Below are 22,230 nucleotides of genomic sequence, written 5' to 3'. Positions count from 1 at the left end.
CGAGCTGACGCCGAAGAGAAGGGTGGCACCAGCCCAAGGCCCGGCACTTACTCAGGAAGGTAGGTGGAGGAGAAGGAGCTCCACTTGTGCACCCTCCCGGCTCTCCTCAGCCAGAGGCGCGCGCGGGTCCGCGATTCCCTCCGAGTTCCCGACGCCGAACCCTCCCTCCTTAATGACTTACCGCAACCGGGACGGGAGTGTGAGCCCCTGAGGGGCTCTCCTGTGGGGCTTGGAGGGAGTGGCGCAAAGGACTGTCTTACAGGCGGAGGTAAGGAAAAAGCCAAGAATATATGGTGAAAAGAAAGAGATGGGAACTGTGGGCCAGGGAGGGAGCAGGAGAAGACGAGCTTGGAGACGTCGGAAACCGCTGCCCTCTCCAGTTTGTAAGCCCTGTCGGAACACAGCATTGCAGGGAACTGGAGTCCATAGCGATGCCCTTCCCTCGGGAGCGGTGGTGGTTTTAAACGTCCTGTGCCCGGTTCCGGAGGCGCACGGGGGTGTCTGCCCTTCAGGGCTTGGTTTGCTCAGGCAAGACATTCAGCTCCCACCCTCCACCCGCACCCCAGACCAGACCAAACCAGAAAAAACCTTCAAGCAGTTGGGGAAGCTGTGTGGCCTCCATTTCCCAGTTGGCACATTTGCCCACTTTTAACTCGGACAGACATTCAGCCTAAAAGTTCAGAAAGAGCGAGAGACAGAGACATGTCAAGAGAAAGAGCCCAGGGGGACTGACAGTCCGTGTGCCCCGAAGGCCCCAGGGGCACCACGCCAGCTGCTTTATCTACAGAGGAGCGCTTGCCCTGGACGCCTGGCGGCCTTGGGCGGGGCTCCCATCCGGCGCCTGGTGGTCAGGGGCCTGCATGTGGGTCCCTTGGCGTAGCCATGGTGGTCACCAGAGGCCTTGTCACTCCTTGTCTCAGAGGCCTTACCCTTGGAAGCCCGGACCGTGTCTCGTCTCCACCTGACCGATGGGAAATCTCATGCCAAGTCAGAACTCCTCGGTATTTGTATTCGCTTTAGGTTATCATCGTTCACCTGCCGCAGCTCCCTCAGATCCTCTCCTGAGTTTTTATTTCCACAGGGGGAAACTGCACAGTGGCCTCCACTAGCTGAAAGGGCCACAGTGTGTCAGCTGTCAGGGTCACGTGCTCTGCAGGAGGTCGGAAAAGTATGCGTTCCTCGGGGAATGCTGTGACCCCAGGGGCTCCAGCGGGGAGTCCAGAGACCGGGGGTAGGACCAGAGGAGCTTGGCCCCAAGGCTGATGAGTGGTTATCTTGGGGGGGAAGATGAAGGTGGTGACCCAGTTCAGTTCCTTGGGGGCTCCTCCTTTGCTAAGTATCCCTCTTACCTAATGTCATAGAGTCCTTGTTCTTTTGCAGACACAGAGATGGTTTATGAGTGATTTTTTTTTTTAATCTTCACCCAAGGATATGCTTTACTGATTTTAGAGAGAGGGGGGGGAAGGGAAAGAGAGAGAAACATCGATCGTTTACCTCCCTTACACGCCCAACCAGGGATCGAACCCACAACTGAGGTATGTGCCCTGCCTGGGAATCGAAGCAGCAACCTTTGGTGCATGGGACGGCGTTCCAACCCACTGAGCCACACCGGCCAGGGCTATGAGTAATCTTTTTTTTAAAAAAAAACACATGTAAGCCAGTTCTTCCCAAGTGACTTTCTGTGGCTTTCAGTGACTTTCTGTTCCCTTTGGGTAACATCAAAAGGCCTTGGCAGAGACCTTTCACATCCTGCCTTGACTACCTCTCCAGCCTCCTCTCTCTCTCTCTCCTTCCTCCAGCCACACTGGACTAACATAACACACTGGATCGGTGCCTGTAACTTGTGTTCTCTCTGGCCTCCCTCAAGGGCTTAGTCTAAGCCAGTGGTCCTCAACCTTGGCTGCACATTAGCATCACCTGGGAATCTTTTTAAAATCCTGATTTCTGGGCCTCATCCTCCGGAAATTCTGTTTCTTTGTTACTAATGTTGTGGCCTCACCCCATAACAAAGAAACAGAATTTCCAGAGGATGAGGCCCAGAAATCAGGATTTTAAAAAGATTCCCAGGTGATTCTAATGTGCAGCCAAGGTTGAGGACCACTGGTCTAAGCCAAGCCAGGAGTACCTTCTCCCATTCTTCACCTGTCTAACTCCTGCTCCTTTTTCAGCCTATTCCATTCTGGAAAATCATTCCTCATCACTTATTTTGGGATTATGTGCCATTTTCTACATTTTCCTTGGCACCCTGAGTTTCCCTCCTTATATTTGCAAGCATTACAATATATTTTAATCTCTTTATTTCTCATTTTCTCTCTCCCTAAACTGTAATTCTCATAAAGGTAGGGATCATGCATATCATGTTCACAATTGTATCCTCAGTCCTGTTAGAGTGTCTAGCACATAATAGATGTTCAATCATATTTCTTGAGGAATGAATGGGTTGTGCTAAAAGCAATCATCTTTACTCATCTTGTAATCTCAGTATGGTCCTCATAGTAAATACTTCCTGGAGAGAGTAACTGATCATATTTGGTTTGTCACCCTCAAAAAAAAGATTTATTGAAAGGCTGTGATGTGCCAGGCTCTGTCCTAGATGCTAAGGAGTCAGGATATACAGACAAGGACACTGCTTGCATGGAGCTTACATTCTGGTAGGGCGACATATAATAAGTCACCTAGATAATTTTAGTGTGTGTATTTAGATGCCAAGAAGACACTAACTACACTGGAGTAATATTTAGATTGGATGGCAAAGGAAAGCTTCTCTAAGAAGGTAGTATTTGAGCTAATCCCTGTACAATGAGAAAGTGCCAGCCATGCAGAAGCTGGATAGAAAACATTCTAGGCAGAGAGAATAAGCAAGTGCAATGGGCCTACAGCAGGAAAGTGCTTGGTGTGTTCAAAGAAAAGAAAGTGTGGCTGGAGCAAAGTGATGGAGGGGAGAGTGCAGTCAGAACAAATAAGTCTTGGTAAGAAGTCATGACATGGAAATGCAAAGGGGAGACCTGCGTAAGGATTCAAGCCAAGGTGTAGCAAAATTCACTTTACATTTTGTAAAGATCACCCTGAAAAAAAAATTTTTTTTTTTAAGTTGGAGAGGCAAGATAGTTTGAAGTAAAGAAGAATTGACAGGAGGTTATTATAGTAACCAGGCAAGAAATGACAGTGTCTAGGACTAGCAGAGGAGATAGAAGTGGTTGACATATTTTGGAAGTAAAGCCAATTAAACTTGCTAATGAGTAAGGCAGGAAGAAAAGGAAAGAAGTAAGGGTAACTCCTGGGTTTTGGGTTTGCACCACTATGTAGATATTGATGCTTTTATTGAGAAGGGAAAATTTGGGGATGAAACAGTTTTAGGTTGAAGGAATCAAGAATTCTAACTTCAGTGGGATGCCTAATAGATAGCCAAGTGGAATTGCCAAGGATCCAATGTGGATCCAATGACCTATATTGGTCAGTCTTATATCAAACCACCCCATAAGCATTTGGCCTTCTTCATATCTAACCAATCAAGAGTTGCTTTTTTTCTTTTGGCTTTGGCACAAGGTGAGTAAATTTTTCTCTGAGTAGCATGGTTACCATAGCTCCTGGTACAGCAGCTCTAGATAGAAGAAAACATCCGTGGCAGTCTTCTGCAGAAGGGGATGCACAAGTACAAGAATAGTCTAGGGAAAGAAACCTAGACTATATGTTGAAAATCTCAGTTTCAGTCCCAGTTCTGCTACTTTTCTAGCTATGAGACTGTGGAAAAGTCACAATTTCTCTGAGTCTCATTTTCCACCACTATGAAGTGAATTTAATAAAATGTATCTTTTCTATTTCACAAGGAGTTTTGAAGATCAAATGAAGGAAAAGTGCTTGTCTGCTATGATATAAGCTCTCATTTAATTCTCACAGAACCCTGAGAGATAAACATTATTATTTCCCCTTTCACAAATGAAAAAAATGAGACTCAGAAATGTCAAATAATTATTTGTCTTCTGTTTTCCACCGCACCAGATGTGCAGGAGGGAAGAAAGTGAGACTGGGTATTTGTTCCCCTGACTCCCTGCCTGTAAGACTCGGAGCTGACTGTCCTTTACAACCAGAAGTAACAAGCCCTCCTCCCAAGTGGCCTCTCCACAGCTCTCTCTGGTTCTGGGTTCCAGTAACCACCTACGTTTTGCTCCCTGTGATTTCCCGGTATGTTCTCACATCTTTATCAATAGTCCCTTTATTAAACTTCTCAAATTGCCCAATTGCAGAATGCCATCTGTTTCCAGCTAGGATCCTAACTGATATAATAACTCATTCCAAAGAAATATAGCTAGTCAGTGACAAGTCAGAATCTCTTTGGTTCAAAAACCCATCCTTTTTTATTTCATCCGATTCTTCTAAGTGGAAAGAGACTTAGTAAACTGTAAAGTACTATTCAAACACAAGATATCGTCATATAATGAAGATCACCAGAGTTTAAAAGCAAAACATATACAGCTGATTTTATTTGTTTCTAGGCAAAGGAATACACTAATTGACTGAAGGGGAAAAGAAGGTGTTTTTAATTGTTAGTAATGGGTTTCATGGTTGTTATGGGAATTAAAGTTAAAATAAATACTCCAAATAGGCTGGAATAAACCCACAGCTCTGTACATGACTAGTTAAAACAATGCCCATACTTCATAGGCTGGATAGGGGGAGATCTTCACATAGATCCTGTAAGGGTCTTACTTTAACTTACTAGGGTTGTTCAAAGTTCATGGTTTCTTTAACAACTTTAGCTGGTTTGGAGAGTTGAAGCACAGTACAGTAGTCAATGTCTAACTTACTAGGGTTGTTCAAAGTTCATGGTTTCTTTAAAACTTTAGCTGGTTTGGAGAGTTGAAGCACAATACAGTAGTCAATGTCTTATCTCCTAGGCAAGCTGTGCTGTAAATGGAAGAATTTTTCTTAACAATGTTATTATGTAACAAATGAAGAGACTGATACCAAAATATGTTAGACGCTATGCCTAAATTCACTTATACAACTGGTCTGTTTACAGATCTGAATCTAGAACCCAAGTGTCTAATTCACAATCACTTTTTTTTCCTAATTAATGGGAAATTTTTAGCTCTACACCTATGTTATTCTTCTTTAAATCCTCTATAACTAGCACATAGTAGATTCTCAAGAAATATTTCCTGAATTGAATCTCTTAGTCTCTCCTGAATTCCTTCTCACTAATTGTGTTAGTTGAGGTTGTTACAACAAAAATATGATAGACTGGATGGCTTAAACAACAAACATTTCTGACACTTGTGAAGGCTGGGAAGTGCAAGATAAGGTGCCAGTATATTCAGTATCTGGTGAGAGCCTTCTTCCTGGTTTGCAGACAGCCACCTTCTTGCTTCTGCCCCTGGCCCCTAAAATGGATGTTCTTACATACAAAATTCCATCCCAACAACCCCAATAGCATCAACTCTAAAGTCTATAAAGTCCAAAGTCTTACCTGTCATCCAAATCAGATATGGGTGAGACTCACCCTGAAGCAAAATTCCTTTCCAGCTGTGAGCCTGTGAAGCCAAACCTACAAAGGATAGACATCCCCATTCCAACAGGTGGAAGGAAGGACAGAAGCATGTTTAGTCCCAAGCATGTCTGAAACCTCTCAAGGCAAACTCCATGAGATCTCAAGGCTTGAGAATAAACCCCTTTCTCTTGATGCTCTGCCTTCTGGACACCTTCTTTCCCCTATCCCTCCCCCACTTTCTGAAGACCTCCCCCAACCCCTGCCCTGCAGCTCTACCAGGCCAGGGCTCTACCTGGTGGTGGTCAAGGCTTTGGGTGAGGACTGACTGTTGTGATGCCCTTTTGAAACCACGGAGGCGGCCCAGATCTTTGAATTGTCCTCAGGGTCATCCTTCCCTAGTCTTGAAGAATAGCTTTGCTCTAACCGGGTCCTGTAAAATTCAAGAAGTCCAACAGTCTTTCTTCATTCCATCCCCTTCAGTTCAAACTAGGAGTTCCTGCTGGGGAGGTGGTTAGGTCTGTGGTTCACATCCACACTGATCTCCTTATCAAGTGATCAGTTAACCACACACATGGGGTTCTTTTCCAAACACTGCTTTCTCATTTTTTTGTAATATGGACAGGCTCAGAAATTTCTGTATCTTTAAGTTCTGATTCCTTTCTCTTAACAGTTCCATCCTCAATTTATTTCTCTCTTTTTGCATTTTACTATAAGCAGTCAAATAGAACCAAGCTACTTCTTCAACACTTTGCATAGAAATTGCCTCTGCTTGATGTCCAGTTTAATCACTTTTAAGTTCTACCCTCCACAAAACACTAGAACACAAACACAGTTCATCCAAGTTCTTTGCCACTTTATAACAAGAATCACCTTTCCTCCAGTTTTCAATACCATGCTCCTCATCTCTGTGTAAGACAAGAATGGTCTTTATTGTCCACATTTCAATCAACATTCTGTACATAATTATTTATGTATTCTCTAAGAAGATAGAAGCTTTCTCTCCAGCTCGCCTTTTCTCTCTCTCTGAGCTTTCACCAGAATCACCTTTAGGGATTCCTTCACAGCAATATTGACTTTTTCTAGCATGCACCCAGTGTAAGGTCTCTAATGCCATCATTAGGTTCCACCCCCATGACCTCATCTAAACCTAATTACTTCCCAAAGGCTCCATTTCCAAATAACATCACATAGGGGATTGGGGCTTCAACATATGAAATTTAGGGAAACACAAACATTCAGTCCATAAGCACTAATTTATTATTATGTTTTTTTAAATAAAAGGAATTTGCTTAGGGGTCAAGACTAAAAGAATTATTTTATTCAATCTATTTTTTGGTCAGTAAATGAAGAACATCACCTTGGGAATTAGAAGAGTGAATTTGCCCCAGTATAATTCCCATTGGACATTTCTTGCATGCCAGGAATTTACCTGCATTATTTGTATAATCTTCACAACAGTCTTGCAAGTAAACTCAGTTTCTTGGAGGTTAAGATTCACCAAACTCATGTGTGCCCTCTTTATTATACAATTCTCAAATGTATGCATTCCTAACATCACCCCAGCATTCAAGATCCAGAAGACCAAGAGAAACAATCTGTTGTATTCCTAAAGCTAACTGTTCCTTCTCAATCTTCTGTTCTCTCATGATTTCTATATTAACTCATTTCAACTTTGTTATTGTTGTTTGAAATCATTTCTTTGAGCACAGCACTACCAAAAGGAGCAGATGAAAAGCAAGTGCCAAAGTTTCATTTGCTAAGTAAGTCCCCTTTATTTTCTAAGACAAAGGAACTTCAGCCCCACCGGGGCCTTTGCACAGGTCTTAGGTGAACATTGAGACTAGCTTCAAGTGTGAAGCTTGGGTCCGCTTCTCCCAGGAGGTGGCAGCAGCAGCAGCCACAGCCTGCTAGAGAAATCAGACAGAATTCCTTTTGCCTATTGGCATCCAAACCTAGAAATTCCTGGTTCCAGCAACCACTAAATCCCTCCTTTCGTTTGCTGAGGTTGATTGGAGCCGGGGCACAGGAACTGGCAACAATTCCTCTCCTAAGTGCCTAGTTTTTATAAACACTTTGGTCTGAGGCGTGACCTTGAAGCATGTGTGAAGGTGGACCCGACGTCTTTGGCCAAGGAAAAGAGCTTCAAAAAGAAACTGTAACTTGAACACTTCCATCCACACGGGCATAAATCCAGAGGACCCCAGCTCCCACTTCGGTGCTGCACCAAGAATACAGATTCTAGAGTCTAGACCTAGCCACCAGCTACCAGACAACTGACCTTGTCGTTAAATCTGCAATTTCCTCAACCACCTAGTGTGGACTGGGTGATCTTTAAGTGCCTGCTAATTCTTAAATTATGAGTTACTGAACTTTCATTTTTCTGGATTAAGTAAGGTTGGGCCTTCACCTTTTCAGAATTGAAAAAATCCCACACGCAACAAAGAACTACTGGTTCCAAGTTAATCCCAGGTGAGCACATATCCTGGTTTGGTGAACCCTGCCAGCTGCCTAGGAGGTGGGCAGGAATCCCAGGAAATGTCTGAACACCACACGGCTATGGATGAACTGTCTACTGCTGGGAGTTACTTTGCAAGTTACCACATCTAAATGAATCTGACAAAATAATATTCCAAAAAGCAATTAACACTGATTCCTAATGTATTTAGAACTAAAAGGTCTTTTGGGAAAAGTGAAATTGGCTCAGAAAAAAATTATCCAGCCCTCTGGGTAAAGAAATGTTTGAGGTTAAGAGGATTCTTAAGTCAGGATCTGTCAGTGCTTTTTGTCCCATCACCTGGTCTTTTGTGAAGGAGGAGACAGAACTAGCTCCTCTCATTCCTCCATCCCATCCCACCCCACTTCATCTTGGCGCTATCACCTTCACTGGACTGCTTAAACGTTTATCTATTCATTCAGTAATCACTTATTGAGCACCTACTATGTGTCAGGTGCTGGGGATACACCTAACTATTAAGGAGCTCACAGTCAAGTAGTCAGATTATTAAATGGGCTAAAATAAAGAACTCAGAAAGGATTCGCATATAAAATATGAAGAAATAATAGCGGTCATAGTGGTGGTAGCATTATTTTCATAAAGACCACAGGCCAAATATATTTCCCAATTAAAGCTATCCCCCTAACATCGATATATTAATGTTAGGCCAAATATATTTCCCAATTAAAGCTATCCCCAGAACATAACGGAATTGTGTAAAGATAATTTCATTGTCCTATTGGCCCCTGTGGGTCTGTCAAGGCAACCCTCTTCCTATTTTCCATGAAAGTCATCATATTAGAATCCCATCCTGGGTCAGGAAGCTTTGGTCCCAGAAGGCCACTATAAATGGAAATATGTGTCTGTTACCAGGCATGGGCTGAGAGGGGACAGCTTCCTCCTCTGCCTTTTCCTCCTGAGAATATTAGCACAGGTTATACAGGTTTCAGTGTTCCTGAAACAGAAGGCACTGAGGGATGACAGAAATAGGAGAGCATGGTGATAGCAAATTTTAGGCTGGCTCCACACTAGAAAAGAGAACCATATCCAATTTGGAGAGCAGGTCAGAGAATAAGGCAACACAGGGATGTCCAGTGGGACCACAAACAAGCAGAAGAGAAGCAAACCATCTGGTTCCCCCGCATCTCAGATCAGTCTGAGGAGGTCAACTGAAGTTTTTCTTCTAAGAGATGCAAGATGCCCTCATATGTTGGAATCAGGTCAAATCATTTCTCAAATGCAAATCTTCATAGAGACCTTTCTTATATCAATAATTTTTATTTCCTCCTGTATATTTCCAAATAAGCTCAAAATGATCCCCTCCTCCAACCTTTACAACCGCTTTTCAGCCATGCCATTTACTAAATATATAGCACAAGGGTTGAGAACTCTGGCCTTTGACTTAACTTTATCCAGTTTACGTAAGTCATTAAATTTGCTCGCATAGCCCCAAAACCCAGCATTGCAATGGGATTCTGGTGAGCACATTTCAGAGAGAAGCGTCTAAGCCAGCAGTTCTCAACCTGTGGGTCACGACCCCTTTGGGGGTCAAGACCATCGGAAAACACATATATAATTACATATTGTTTTTGTGATTAATCACTATGCTTTAATTATGTTCAATTTGTAACAGTGAAATTACATCCTGCATATCAGATATTTACATTACGACTCATAACAGTAGCAAAATTACAGTTATGAAGTAGCAACGAAAATAATTTTATGGTTGGGGGTCACCACAACGTGAGGAACTGTATTAAAGGGTCGCGGCATTAGGAAGGTTGAGAACCACTGGCTAAGCAGTGGCTCTCGCTCTTGGCTGCATATTGGAAACACATGGGAAACTTTTAAAAATCCCCATACCACGTCCCAAATCAATTACATGTTAGGCGTGGGACCTAGGCATCGATATATTAATGTTAAGTTCATGAAAAGATGTATATGTGCAGCCAAGGTTGAGAACTTTTCCCTTTATGTCTTAGGACAGTGACAGGCCAAAAGCCTGGTAACTGACAGGCAGGAAGCCGGTCAGCTGGTAACTGACACCTGAGCTCTCCTGCTTCCTTTGGAATTTCTTCTGAATATCTGCATGGAGAAACCAGATACTGCAATGGTGCTAGCTTGGACCTCCACTTTGTAAGGTTTCCATTTCAACTTTACCACCTTATTCACTAAGTCTACATTTAATATTGTTCCAGTACTTAAAGAGCTATGAACAGTGGTTAGTTAATCAATATGTCAAAGAGAATTGTAAACAAGTGATGGTGGTATAAATGCCATGCTTTAGAAATCCCACATTCATCTTTAAAACAAACATAAATGTATTTTTTTAAATCCCCACACTACTCAGTCTTTTCCCTCTCCTCCCTCTTTACCCATTTTTGTCTTCCCCTTCCTCTCTGTCTCCTTCACCTGCTCTCCCAGGGGTAACAGGGTGTCACTGTTACCCTTGTTTATCTTTTATTACCCTCTGCCTCATAGCTTCTGCATCTGAATCCATTTTTCACTCTCTATTCTCTTCCCCTACTCACAACATACATTGTTTCCTTTATATTTCATTATCTTTCACACTTACAGCTCCTCAATTAACTATACTGTAGAACAAAACCATTGTCAGATATTTATCATATTAAGTAAGTTATTTTGTTGTTAATTTTAAAAGCAGATGAGTTCTGAAAGTGCTATATTTCTCTCTCCAAGGAGAAAAAGTGCTATATTTCTCTCTCTTTGTCATAGTTAGCACTTCTTAAATACTAATTATTTTGATAACTTCCTGTATTGGTCCTAGATTACTTTTTTCCAAGTAGTTCAGTGACCCTCAATAGAAAAATGTTCCTCTGTTCTTCAATAATCCCAACAACAGCAGCTGATATCAATGTAAAAGAGAAACTAAAAACAGCAATTGAGTGTATGCACCCTGAATTGCATATTGGGTTGCAAAGTCATCATCCTGATTATTATTGTAATTGCAGAGGGGAGGCATTTAAATAATTGTTCGAAGTGTCTTCTTAAGGAAATAACTAAAACAGGGCCAGTTGTCACAAACTAACCTACAATAATAATCTTGTATATACATCTTCAGTATTCATAGCAACTCTACAATAACAAATTTGTGCATTCATCTAATGTCCTTAAGCAACCTAGGAAATAACAAACAAACCTTGATCAGAGCCAGTGTCTCACTTGGTAGTTGACCTGTGTGTTTAAGCAGTGTCCTGGAACAACCTCAGAAGCATAAACCACCAAACAAAAATTGCACCATCAATTCAATGACAAACTGGGGTAGGTGACCCAGCACCCATCTGCTTTGTTATGGCAATAAATCTAGGTACAAGTAGCATGGAAACGAGGTAGATAGGTCAGCACACAAACTAAAACATTTATGAGAATTAGCCACAAAGATAGACAGGTTTTATTGACTTGAAATTTGTAAACAAAGAGGTACTGTGCAAAAAGAGGGAAGGCCTTGTTTTGAGTTTACTTGTGAAAGCCTAAAGCATTTGAGATTTTTCTCTTCCCAAGATACAGCTGTGAAATGACTAATAGGAATTAAGTGAGCCTGCATCAGGAACTGAATGTGCCACTTCACTGGGAACAGAAATTGTTCCCCTGATAGAGGCTGTCCTCTCAGATTAGTACCTTGGGTGTTTTAAAGAGGATCAGCCAGACACGAATATGGTGCATTTATAAAGAGCAAGAATCATCCAAGCATCTTTGCAAATTTTCTTTATGTCTCAGTGCTTCTGAATCATGTTTATATCTTAACTTCGATGTTCCTGAAGAAACTCAGGAGAGAGGGAGAAGGAGGAAGAAGATTTCCTATCACATTGTTTTTTCCTTGCTGGGCTTTCCAATAGGAGTCTTGCTGAAGGCTTGGTCTGAGCAATTTAAAAAGGGTGAATGACTCAAGACTGCTTTGATCATACTGGTCTGATTCAGTCTTCCTAAATTCTAAAAATCATACATCCAGTTGCAGTGGCTCAATATTATTTTCATATTTGCATCCCCAGCTGAAATCAATTTGCCTACACACATCCTTGTCCTGTTTCAGTAATTAAAATATTTTCTACAAAAGTATTGGAAGGGTCACTGATTGACATTTTGAAAATTGTTTCAAGGCACAATCTAGGTACAGCATTTCTTGAATAACATTGTCTTGTTCAAAATCCTTGCATTATAACATTGATGAAATGCCTTAGGAACTTCACTTTCATTTATATCAATTAACCTATGGTAAAATTGGTTTCATTTTACATCATTTTGCTCAAAGTTGCAGAACCTATTGATGATATTAAGTAAGGACTTACTATATTTTTTTCACTGTGAAAGTAAGACACCAACATAAAAAATTCAAACATCAAAAATGTTTAAAATGGAAAGGCAAATCTCCTTCCCACTTTTATCTGAAAGTAAGCATCATTAACTATTTCTAGTGTATTCTTTCCACATAGCATATATAATATACACTGAGTGGCCAGATTATTATGACCACCCCATCAATACTTCGTTGGGCCACCTTTTGCCTTCAATACTGCGGCGATTCTTCTTGGCATTGACTCTACCTGATGTTGAAAGGTGATGCGAGGAATCTGACACCATGCCTGATGAACAGCACTGTCCAGTTCTGTGAGATTTGATGGTTGTAGAACCAGCTGCCTGATGGCTCTTTTAACTTCGTCCTACAAATGCTCAATTGGATTGAGGTCTGGTGATTGTGGGGGCCACCTAAGCAAGGTAAAGTCTCCCTCATGTTCTTGAAACCACTCCTGCACAATACAAGCACCGTGGCATGGCTCATTGTCTTGTTGGAAGAAGCCATCTCCATTGGGATACGCCATCAACATGATAGGATAAACTTGATCAGCAACGATACTTAGGTATAGTGTGCTATTCAGACGTTTATAATGATCTGGCCCTCTAGCAACTTCAACATGAAATTATAGCTAATTTGCCTACAAACGTCAGGCGGTCATCATAATCTGGCCACTCAGTGTGTATACCATTTTTACACAAAGCAGATTATATCATTTACATTGTCCTCTAGTGAGATAATAGAAAATACTATATTGGTCTCTGCCTCTCATTGGCACAGAGCTAAAACCCTTGTAAAAATTCCTAAGTGTTAAGAGAACTAGGAGTATATTTTTGTCCTAATATTTAGTCTCAGCTTCCTAACACAGAGTTCCTAAACCCCTTTGAATTTCCTGGGTAATTGGAGTATCTTTTGTTCTAATGGGGTGGGCTCCTAAATGGCTCCTGGATGGGGGCTGGTCCCCAAACAGACCAAGCTATGATGAGAAGCTTGGAATTTCCAGACCCACCCCTCATCTTCCAAGGAGAGGAGAAGGACTAGAAATGGAGTTAAAACTGATCACACCTATGTGGTGAAGCCTCCATAAAAATCCCAATAGTGTGGGATTCAGAAAGCTTCCAGAGCGGTGAACATCCACCTAACTGGAGGGTGAGGCAGCCCCGCATCACAGTGACAAAAGCTCCTGCACTAGGGTCCCTCCTAGATCTTGCCCAATGTTTCTCTCCATCTGGCTATTCATCTGTATCCTTTAAGTTGTTATTATGCAATAAACTGGTAAACATAACTCCGTTTCCCAGAGTTCTGTGAGCTGTTCTAGCAAATAATCAAATCCAAGGGGGAGGTGGTCACAGGAACCTCCGTTTGTAGCCAAGTCAGAAGTTGTGCGTAACCTGGGGACTTACTATTTGAGATTGGCAGGGGGGGGGGGGGGGGGGGGGGGGTGGTGGTCACAAGAACCTCCGTTTGTAGCCAAATCAGAAGTTATGGGTAACCTGGGGACTTACTATTTGAGATTGGTATCTGAAGTGGAGAAGTTTCATAGGACTGAGCCCTTAACCTGTGGGATCTAACACTATCTCCAGGTAGATTATATCAAATTTTAATTAAATTATAGGACACCCAGATGGTGTCACAGAGAATTGCTAGATGTCAGAAGTGTTGAAAGTGTGGTGGTAATGTGAGAGTGAAGGAGAGACATACAGGAGGAAGAGTGAGTTTTTCCTGAACACCTATTCCCTGCTTTATTCATTTAATAATATTTCAGAAATATTTCCATGTCAGCACATACAGATCTTACAAGATCTTTTAATCACTGGATGTGCCATAATTTATTTAACCATTGCCCCACTGATGAACATTCCAATCATATCCATTATTATTATTATAAACAATGTTTCCATGAATATCCTTACACATATGTCATTGGGAACTTGTATGACTCTATCTGTAGGATAAATTCCTTGAAATGAAATTTCCAGGTCAAAATATGTGTACATTTAAGATTGGGTTAGATGTTCCCAAATTGTAACCCCTAAATGGTTCCAATACACCTTTTCATCAACAGTATAAGTTTATTTTTGCCCCTGCCAGACCTGAGTTTTATCAGACTTTCAACTTGTTGTCAATCTGATGGGTAATAATAATATCACATTATTGTGATTTGCACTTTTCTAAGCACTAATGAAGTTAAATGATTTTCAAGTAAATTTTTGGCTTTTTTATTTTCTTTATGTAGTATTTGTTCATATTCTTTGCCCATTTCTCTGTTCATTTTTTCCTTATAAAACTGTAAGATGATATAATAAAGAAGTATGTACCTTTTCTCTTGAGTTGCAAATAATTTTTTCTCCTGTGCTATTTGTCTTTTGCTGTATTTACTGTATTTTCTTGTTGTCGCTATATTCACTTTTACCATATAAAAGTTTTACACGTTTTACATGAAAGCATTTATCAGCGTTTTCCTTTTTGGTTTCTGAGTTTTGTCTGTGTTTTAAATATTAGCTGTCTTGCAAGAAGAGTCTCCGGAGTTGCTACTTTAATGCACCAGTGTTTGATTTGAATTCTACTGCGTCATATGATACAGGTTAAAAAACTAGGCTTTACTGTGTTGGTTTCTGAGTTTTGTCTGTGTTTTAAATATTAGCTGTCTTGCAAGAAGAGACAGCTCCGGAGTTGCCACTTTAATGCACCAGTGTTTGATTTGAATTCTACTGCATCATATGATACAGGTTAAAAAACTAGGCTTTACTGTAGAAAGAGGAAACTTACAATGTCAAGGCCATTGAGAGAAGGGAGGGCACAGAGACCTCATCCTCTTATTGTCCCTGGCTGACCTGCTGGCCTTGCAGAATGATTTGTATTCCAGGAAAGGGAACTTTGCCCCTCTTTTGGTCTCTTGTATGGAACAAGTGTGAGAGGAGCCTTATCAGGGAATGGAAAAATCAGACTGTCTTGGCACCAGGCAGCCCAGATTTTGGTGCCAGCTGTTTACCAGAGTTGTCTGGGAAACACACACAAGCTGCTCTGCACCTAGACTTTCGGTCCTGTAGGATGTGACGCAAGAAAGGAAGCCAGTGGTCCCATGGAAGCTGAGCTTGTATAGAGTTTCTCAGGCTGGGAGCAGCCCTTTTCCTCGGCACCAGTGCCCCATACCTTGTTTGAGCCAGGTTATTGTCCGGGCAACAGAGAAGGAGCACCCAGATTCATTTAAAACAAGCCTGCTCCTTGTATGACATTAAATAAATAATGAATCAGGCAATGAAGATAAGATTCTTTTTAAAGTTACCCCAAACTTTATATTTTGAAAAACTTCCAACCCCCAAAGGTTAAAAGAATGATACAATGAATACTCCTCACCTAGATTCACCAATTGTTAACTTTTTGTCACCATTGCTTTATCTCTTTCTAAAGATTCTTTTTAAAGTTACCCCAAACTTTATATTTTGAAAAACTTCCAACCCCAAAGGTTAAAAGAATGATACAATGAATACTCACCTAGATTCACCAATTGTTAACATTTTGTCACCTTTGCTTTATCTCTTTCTATCAATATACATTTCTATCCATTGAAGCATTTGGAAGTAGGTTGAATACTTTATGACAGTTCATTCAAAATAATTCAGCACACATCTCCCAAGAATAAAGGCATTTACTTACATAACGGTGATACAGTTTCTCAGACCTAGGAAAATTAACGCTTCAATATATTTAATTCCACATTCATATTTCTCTAATGTTCCAAATGTCTTTTATTACCATCTTTTTATGTTTGACCCAACATCTTAACAAAGTCCATACATTACATTTGATTCTGTCTCTCTAATCCAGTGCCCCAAAAGGACATTTAGCGTGCCTGGAGATACTTTTGATTGTCACAACTGTGGGTGCTAATAGCACCTAGTAGATAGAAACCAAGGAAAGATGTCTGCTAAACATCTTACAGTACACAGGATAACCCCCAACAAAGAATTACTTGGTCCAAAATGTCAATTATTGCTGAGATTGAAAAACCTTGTCTATCTGAAATATTCTCCTAACTTTTTGTTGCTTTTCATGACATTGACTTGTAGTATCCAGGCCAGCTGTAATGTAGAATGTTCCACATTCTAGATTTTTCTGATTGTTTTCTCATGATTAGTTTCCATTTAAACATATTTGTCAGGAATATTGTATAAGTCATGCAGCAGTTAGCTATTACTGCATAACAAACTGCCCCAATACTCAGTGATATAATATTAACAGACATTGGCTAAGTTATTCTGTTGACCTGGGCTGGGCTCTGCTGATTTTGGCTAGACTCATTCATGGATCTGCAGTCATTTGACAGATTGACTAGGTGCTGGCTGATCTAGGATGACCTTGGCTGGGATGACTTGGCTCAGCTCCATTTACCTCTCCCACTTAGCAGGCTATTCTCATGGACGAGACAGAGGTCTGAAAGACAGTGGAAGCGTGCAAGATCTTTTGAAGTCTAGGCTTGGAACTGGCACTCTGTCACTTCCATGTCATTATGTTGGCTAAAGAAGGTAACAAAGCCAGCCTAGATTCAAGTGGTAGGGTAATAAACTGTACCTCTTAATGGGAGTTGCTGCACAGTCATTGCAAGGGGTGTGGATGAGGGAGGTGCGAATCTGGGCCGATTGCAATCAGTCTATCAAAGTGATATTGTATATCTCTTAGCATCAGATCCGGAGATAAATAATGTCAAATTGGCCCACTATTACTGATGTTAAGTTCGAGGCTTGATTAAGTGGTAACGGACAAAGCTCGCCTTTGGGTCTATCTTTCATGTATGTGCGTTGATGTTTTGATACAGGATGTCTATCCTGTTCACCACTGTGTTACTTTCCTAGGGCTGCTATAACAAAGTACCCACAAGTTGGGAGGCTTAAATCAACAGAAATTTATTGTCTGGCAGGTCTGTAAACACCGTGTCAGCAGGGCTCCTTCTGAAACCTTCCTTGCCTCTTCCAGTGTCTGGTAGTCCCAGACATTCCTTGGCTTGCCGCTGCAGCACTTCAATCCCCCCTCCAGCTTTATATGACATTCTCCGTGTCTGTGTCTTCACATGAACTTTTTCTTACAAGAACACCAGTCATATTGGATTAGGATCCCATCCTATTGGATTATGACCTCATCTTTACTAATTATGTCTGATACAACCCTATTTCAAAATAAGATCACATTCCAGGGTCCTGGGGGATAGGATTTCAACTTACCTCTTTTGGGGAACATAATTCAACCCATAACACCCATCAACTCTTCACTCAAAGGTTTTATCACCCATTGATAGTCCATGATTGAATCAACTGTTCCATTGGGGATTGCACAACAGTGTTTTTCTTAGGCCTCACCATTTCTTCAACATTTATTAGCTGGCATTCTTCTATAAAAAAGGTTTTGTTTTCCTGTTTCTTCCCCATCTCTTCCTTCTTCGCTCCCTCACTTTTTAGACCACTTTGAATTTTTGGCCTTTTCTTTTTATTACTTTCATACAACCATCACGTGATGTTTTATCCAATATCATATCAACCATCATTTTTGTACAATACAGAAAAAATTTTGGTGATCAAATTGTTTCACATTTGGCTAGATAGAGCCCATAAAGTCAACTCTTAATGAAGGAAAGTATAATAAATTTAAAATTTTTCTTTTTAAAATGTGACCACTCCTAATCTATCCCATAGGATTTACTTATGAAGTCTAAATAAGTCAGGGCTCATAATTTTCTCCCTGGGGAGGCCATCTGATTATTCCCCATGGGAAAAAAAATCTATCATTCCTAAAGTATGACCATAAGAAAAAGCTGTCATTTATTGAGTGTTCTCTGCTTTACATGTTATTTTAATTGTCATAATAACTGCCTACGTAATGTTACTACATATTACAAATGAGAAATCTGAGGCTTAAAAAGTGAGAAACTGAAGGAACATGGATTTTGCAAACTGACTGTTTGAATCCTGGCTCTACCACCTCTTAGGCATGTGATTTGGGCCTTGGTTTGTTTATCTCTACTATGGCAATGATGACATTTGCCTCATAGGTTTGAGCCCAGCAGCTTACCTAACCTAGAGTAGGTGTTTATTAGTTTTCTTCTTTCCATAGCCTGATGACAGGCCATGACTTCTAGGTCATGTTGGATAAATGACAGTGCCACAGAGTCCACTAGCAATTAATCAGGAGTTGATCTATTCAGAATATGCTCACTAGGAATTAAAGATAGCTTGACCTAAGTCTCAAGTAAAAGTTTTCTTTAAATATCTTTGGGGGAATAAACAGTTTGATAATTTTTTAAACAATGTTGTGGGAAGGAGATCATATCTATTCAAATTAAGAGAATAACTTTTGGGGAGATCTTTTTCATTTTACATACACATTAGGAAGCTCATTTACAAATCAGTCTTCAAAATAGGCTCAGCTTTGTTGCAAACAGTGCATTCATTCTTTCCATAAATTGTATTGAATACCTACTATGTTGTATACAGTGTTCTAGGCACTTGGGAAGATAGGTGAAAGACAAATACATTTGCAAATTACACAGGATTAGAAGTAGGTAAGTACCAATGAGAAATATAAACTAAGCAGAGGTATAGAGGAGGGAATTGCAATTTCAAGTAGGGCTGTCATCATTTAAAGGTGATATTTGAGCAAAGACTTGAAGGAGGTGAGGAAATTGGTCATGTGGCCATCTGGGAGAACAACAAATACAAGGCCCTTGGGCAGGAGTGCGCTTGGCCCACCAGAGGCACAACAAGGAGGCTAGTGTGGCTGGAGTGCAGTGAATGAGGGGAAGTGTTTTATTTATCCAACAAACACTTAAATAGCCCTCACTAGTGGTCATGCAGCGCCCCCTCTCTGGAGCACACCCCCACCACCACCTTTCCCCTTCTTTTCCCCTCAAGAGGCTTACCTTTGCTCTCTCTCTCTCTCTCTCTCTCTCTCTCTCTTTCTTCTAAGCTCCAACTGCCCTTTGTAACTTGTTTCCTGAGCCCACGCAGCCCCAGCCCCATTGGCTCACTTTTTCTGCCCCTGTGTCTTTCTAAATAAACTTTCACTTGTACTTGGAGAAAAAAAAACAATAGCCGTCACTAGTAGCACTTGAAAATGTTAACTCATCCTCCCAATAACTATGGTAAGTGGATGCTGTTTTTCTTTTTTAGATGAGGAAACTGAGGCACAGGAAGATTAAATAACTTCCCCCAAGTCACATAACTATCAAGTTATAGAGCTGGGACTGTCTCAGGTGGTCTGTCTCTAGAGACTTTTGGAGCTTTTAAGCACCCATGTTGCTGTACTGCCTCCTAATAGTAAGAGATGAGGTCTGATAACTGGGGACCAGATCCCATAACTCCTTAAAGGCCATTGGTAAGGATTTGAGTTTTTATTCTGAGTGATATTAGTTTTAAACAGAAAAGTGATATGTGTTTGTTTTGTTGTTCCAGAAATTTCCAAAGCAGTTATGTACTTAAGGTATGTATTGCTCTTGGCATTTAATATACTGGTATAAATTCAAAAAGATATCCATTTATGGGAACAAAGAAAATTTGATATGTATAATTTAGAGATGTTATCCTATCAGATACTATTTGTGTAAGGTTAATCTCTTCTATTTTTAAAGTCTCACAAGAACCTTTTTATTGTGAGGATCTAGAAATACTTATGTACTTGGCTATGCATTTTGGGAGGCACCGAGGCAAAGTTATGAGCAAAAAACTTTGTTTTCCTACTTTGAAGGGGGGAAAAATTATAAGAGCAAGTGGACTACTTAAGATATGTCCTAGCTCAGGGGTGGGCAAACTTTTTGACTCGAGGGCCACAATGGGTTCTTAAACTGGACCGGAGGGCCGGAACAAAAGCATGGATGGAGTGTTTGTGTGAACTAATATAAATTCAAAGTAAACATCATTACATAAAAGGGTACGGTCTTTTTTTTTTTTTTAGTTTTATTCATTTCAAACGGGCCGGATCCGGCCCGTGGGCCGTAGTTTGCCCACGGCTGTCCTAGCTACATACCAAAGGTGATGGGTCAGTGGTGCTGCCTTTTTGGGGCTTAATGTTTCAGCACCTTATGGGCCACACTCCTTCACTGGGGCTCCATGACCTCCAGTGCAGAGTGATCCAGAGGAACCTGCACTTGAGAATATCGAAAGGACTCTGGCTCAAGCCATCCATCCTGCTCAAGGAGCATTCAGGAGCAGCACAGGCAGAGTCATCTGGAGAAGAGAAAGTGTTGAAAAGATCACAGTTATACCAGAATGACATTAATGATCATCATAATTACCACAATATATTCAGCATTTACTGTAGGCCTAGCATTATGCGAAATGCTTTACAAGCATGAGCTAAGTAGTAAACTAAGGCTTAAAGAGATTCACTGAATTGTCCAAGATCATATACAGCTGTGACATAAGCACAGCTCTACTTATCTCCAAAGCCCATATCCCTACGCATTTATTCTATACTGTCTAGGTCAGGAATAGAATTCTCTATGGCTATTTCTTCTGTAACCTTCAAGAATGTTAACAGTGACTCTCTGGTGGTGGTTCCAGTTCTGAGTTTCCAGCTGCCTGTCGCACACAGGTGCAAGTTTCAGCCTTCACCTCTTTTGTACTGCTCAGTTTTTCAGACACATCTTATGTGCCTCATCAGATTTCTTATCATTTCTCAAATCCTCAGTTCCTTGTTCTGTCTCAGCCACCACAGCAGCTGACTTGCTTTGTTTGGGCCCACATAGTCCTGCTACTGTAGCTGCCATTTTCCCAGCCTGCCCCTGCCCCCTTGACTGCCACTGAAGAACCCAGCTCACCAGCTACATGCCATGAATTCTCTCTCTGCTCCCAATCATGATTAAAGGCGGTGCCACAGAGCATTGGCTGTGGCTTGCTGAGAGGCTAACGATGGGAAAATATGACATAACCTAGAAGTATGAGGATAGTAACTGAAATAGGAGATGGGAGGGAACCACAAAGGGGGATTCGTTTTCCTGTCTCCCTCCCAAGAACTTACCTGAGCATGTTTTCACCATTTAGCATGTCTGGAGATATTCTGCTTGGACATGAAGGCATACCTCCTGTCTGCAGATTATCCAAGCATCATCTTGTATTACTTTCTCATCTTACCTCTGTTTCTCTTCCCTTTTTGTCTCACTCTTACTGCCCTGGGATTGCATCTCCTAAATAAAACATTAGCATTAATTCTTGGGTGGAGTTCTATTTTTCTAGAAAACATAGGCTAAGATATCTAGACTCAATTTCTCTCAATGGTACCTCCACTTCCTAAATTCTCTTGGCCTAAAGTCAAGCTTTCAAGAGATAGTAATAGCTGATAATATTGTCATTCTATCATGTATCAGTATACATGATAGAACTCATGTATTCCTCCACAAAGAAAATAAAAATAATTGAAAGGATCCTTAGTGGTGAAAAGATTCTGAACCAGTAGCTCAAAACTAGCATCAATCCTAAAACCACTCATACCCTCAGTATCTCACAACTAGCTTTTCCTCTCCTTTCCAACCAGGCTGTGGTTTGAGTCCCCAGTATTCTTACTTGGACTGGACTATTGAACACCTTCCCAATTTGTCTTTCTATTCCCATATTCTCCTACTTCTGATCTAATCTGAATACCATTGCCATCAGATAAATAGTCCTAAAAGCTGATTTCATCTTGCTCCCCTATGTTGAAAAACGTTCAGTAACTTCTCACTACCCCTAGAATAATGTCTAAAGTTCCTTCTAAAACTAATCTTCACTCAAGGCCCTTTACAAACCGTGTGACCTACATTTCCAGCTTTACTACCAACTATAGTGTTTCTCTATGTGAATTACACCACCAGCTGTTCTGGGCTGCTTGCTTTTCCCAAACATGTTGCATTTTTCTAAGACCACTATGCCTCCGCAATGGAACTGGACAACAGAAGTATTTGTAGGTTTTGGT

General features: G+C 41.0%; 1 protein-coding gene across 15 annotated transcripts in view; it reads right to left on the bottom strand.

The window, feature by feature from the left end:
* MKLN1 (muskelin 1, intracellular mediator containing kelch motifs) overlaps positions 1 to 22,230 on the bottom strand; it is a 309,377-nt gene that overhangs the window by 143,913 nt on the left and 143,234 nt on the right. For 3 of the 15 annotated variants that reach the window (XR_001362873.1, XM_014542861.1, XM_014542857.1), the window contains exon 1: positions 182 to 882. The exons of 3 other annotated variants lie outside the window; for them this stretch is intronic. Coding sequence is in view for 11 of the 12 variants with exons in the window: in XM_014542861.1 (XP_014398347.1) it covers positions 182 to 537 (356 nt within the window). In the remaining variant the exon portion in view is untranslated. Of the gene's footprint in view, positions 1 to 181; positions 886 to 929; positions 1,125 to 22,230 lie in introns of those variants that run through there. 9 more of the 15 variants (XM_014542853.1, XM_014542919.1, XM_014542924.1 and 6 more) reach the window with 5 other exon arrangements.

The sequence above is a fragment of the Myotis brandtii genome, unplaced genomic scaffold (genome assembly GCF_000412655.1).
Source record: "Myotis brandtii unplaced genomic scaffold, ASM41265v1 scaffold1086, whole genome shotgun sequence".
Taxonomy (NCBI): domain Eukaryota; kingdom Metazoa; phylum Chordata; class Mammalia; order Chiroptera; family Vespertilionidae; genus Myotis; species Myotis brandtii.
The sequence above is the reverse complement of the archived record's forward strand: the minus strand, read 5'-3'. Positions and strand labels throughout refer to the sequence as shown.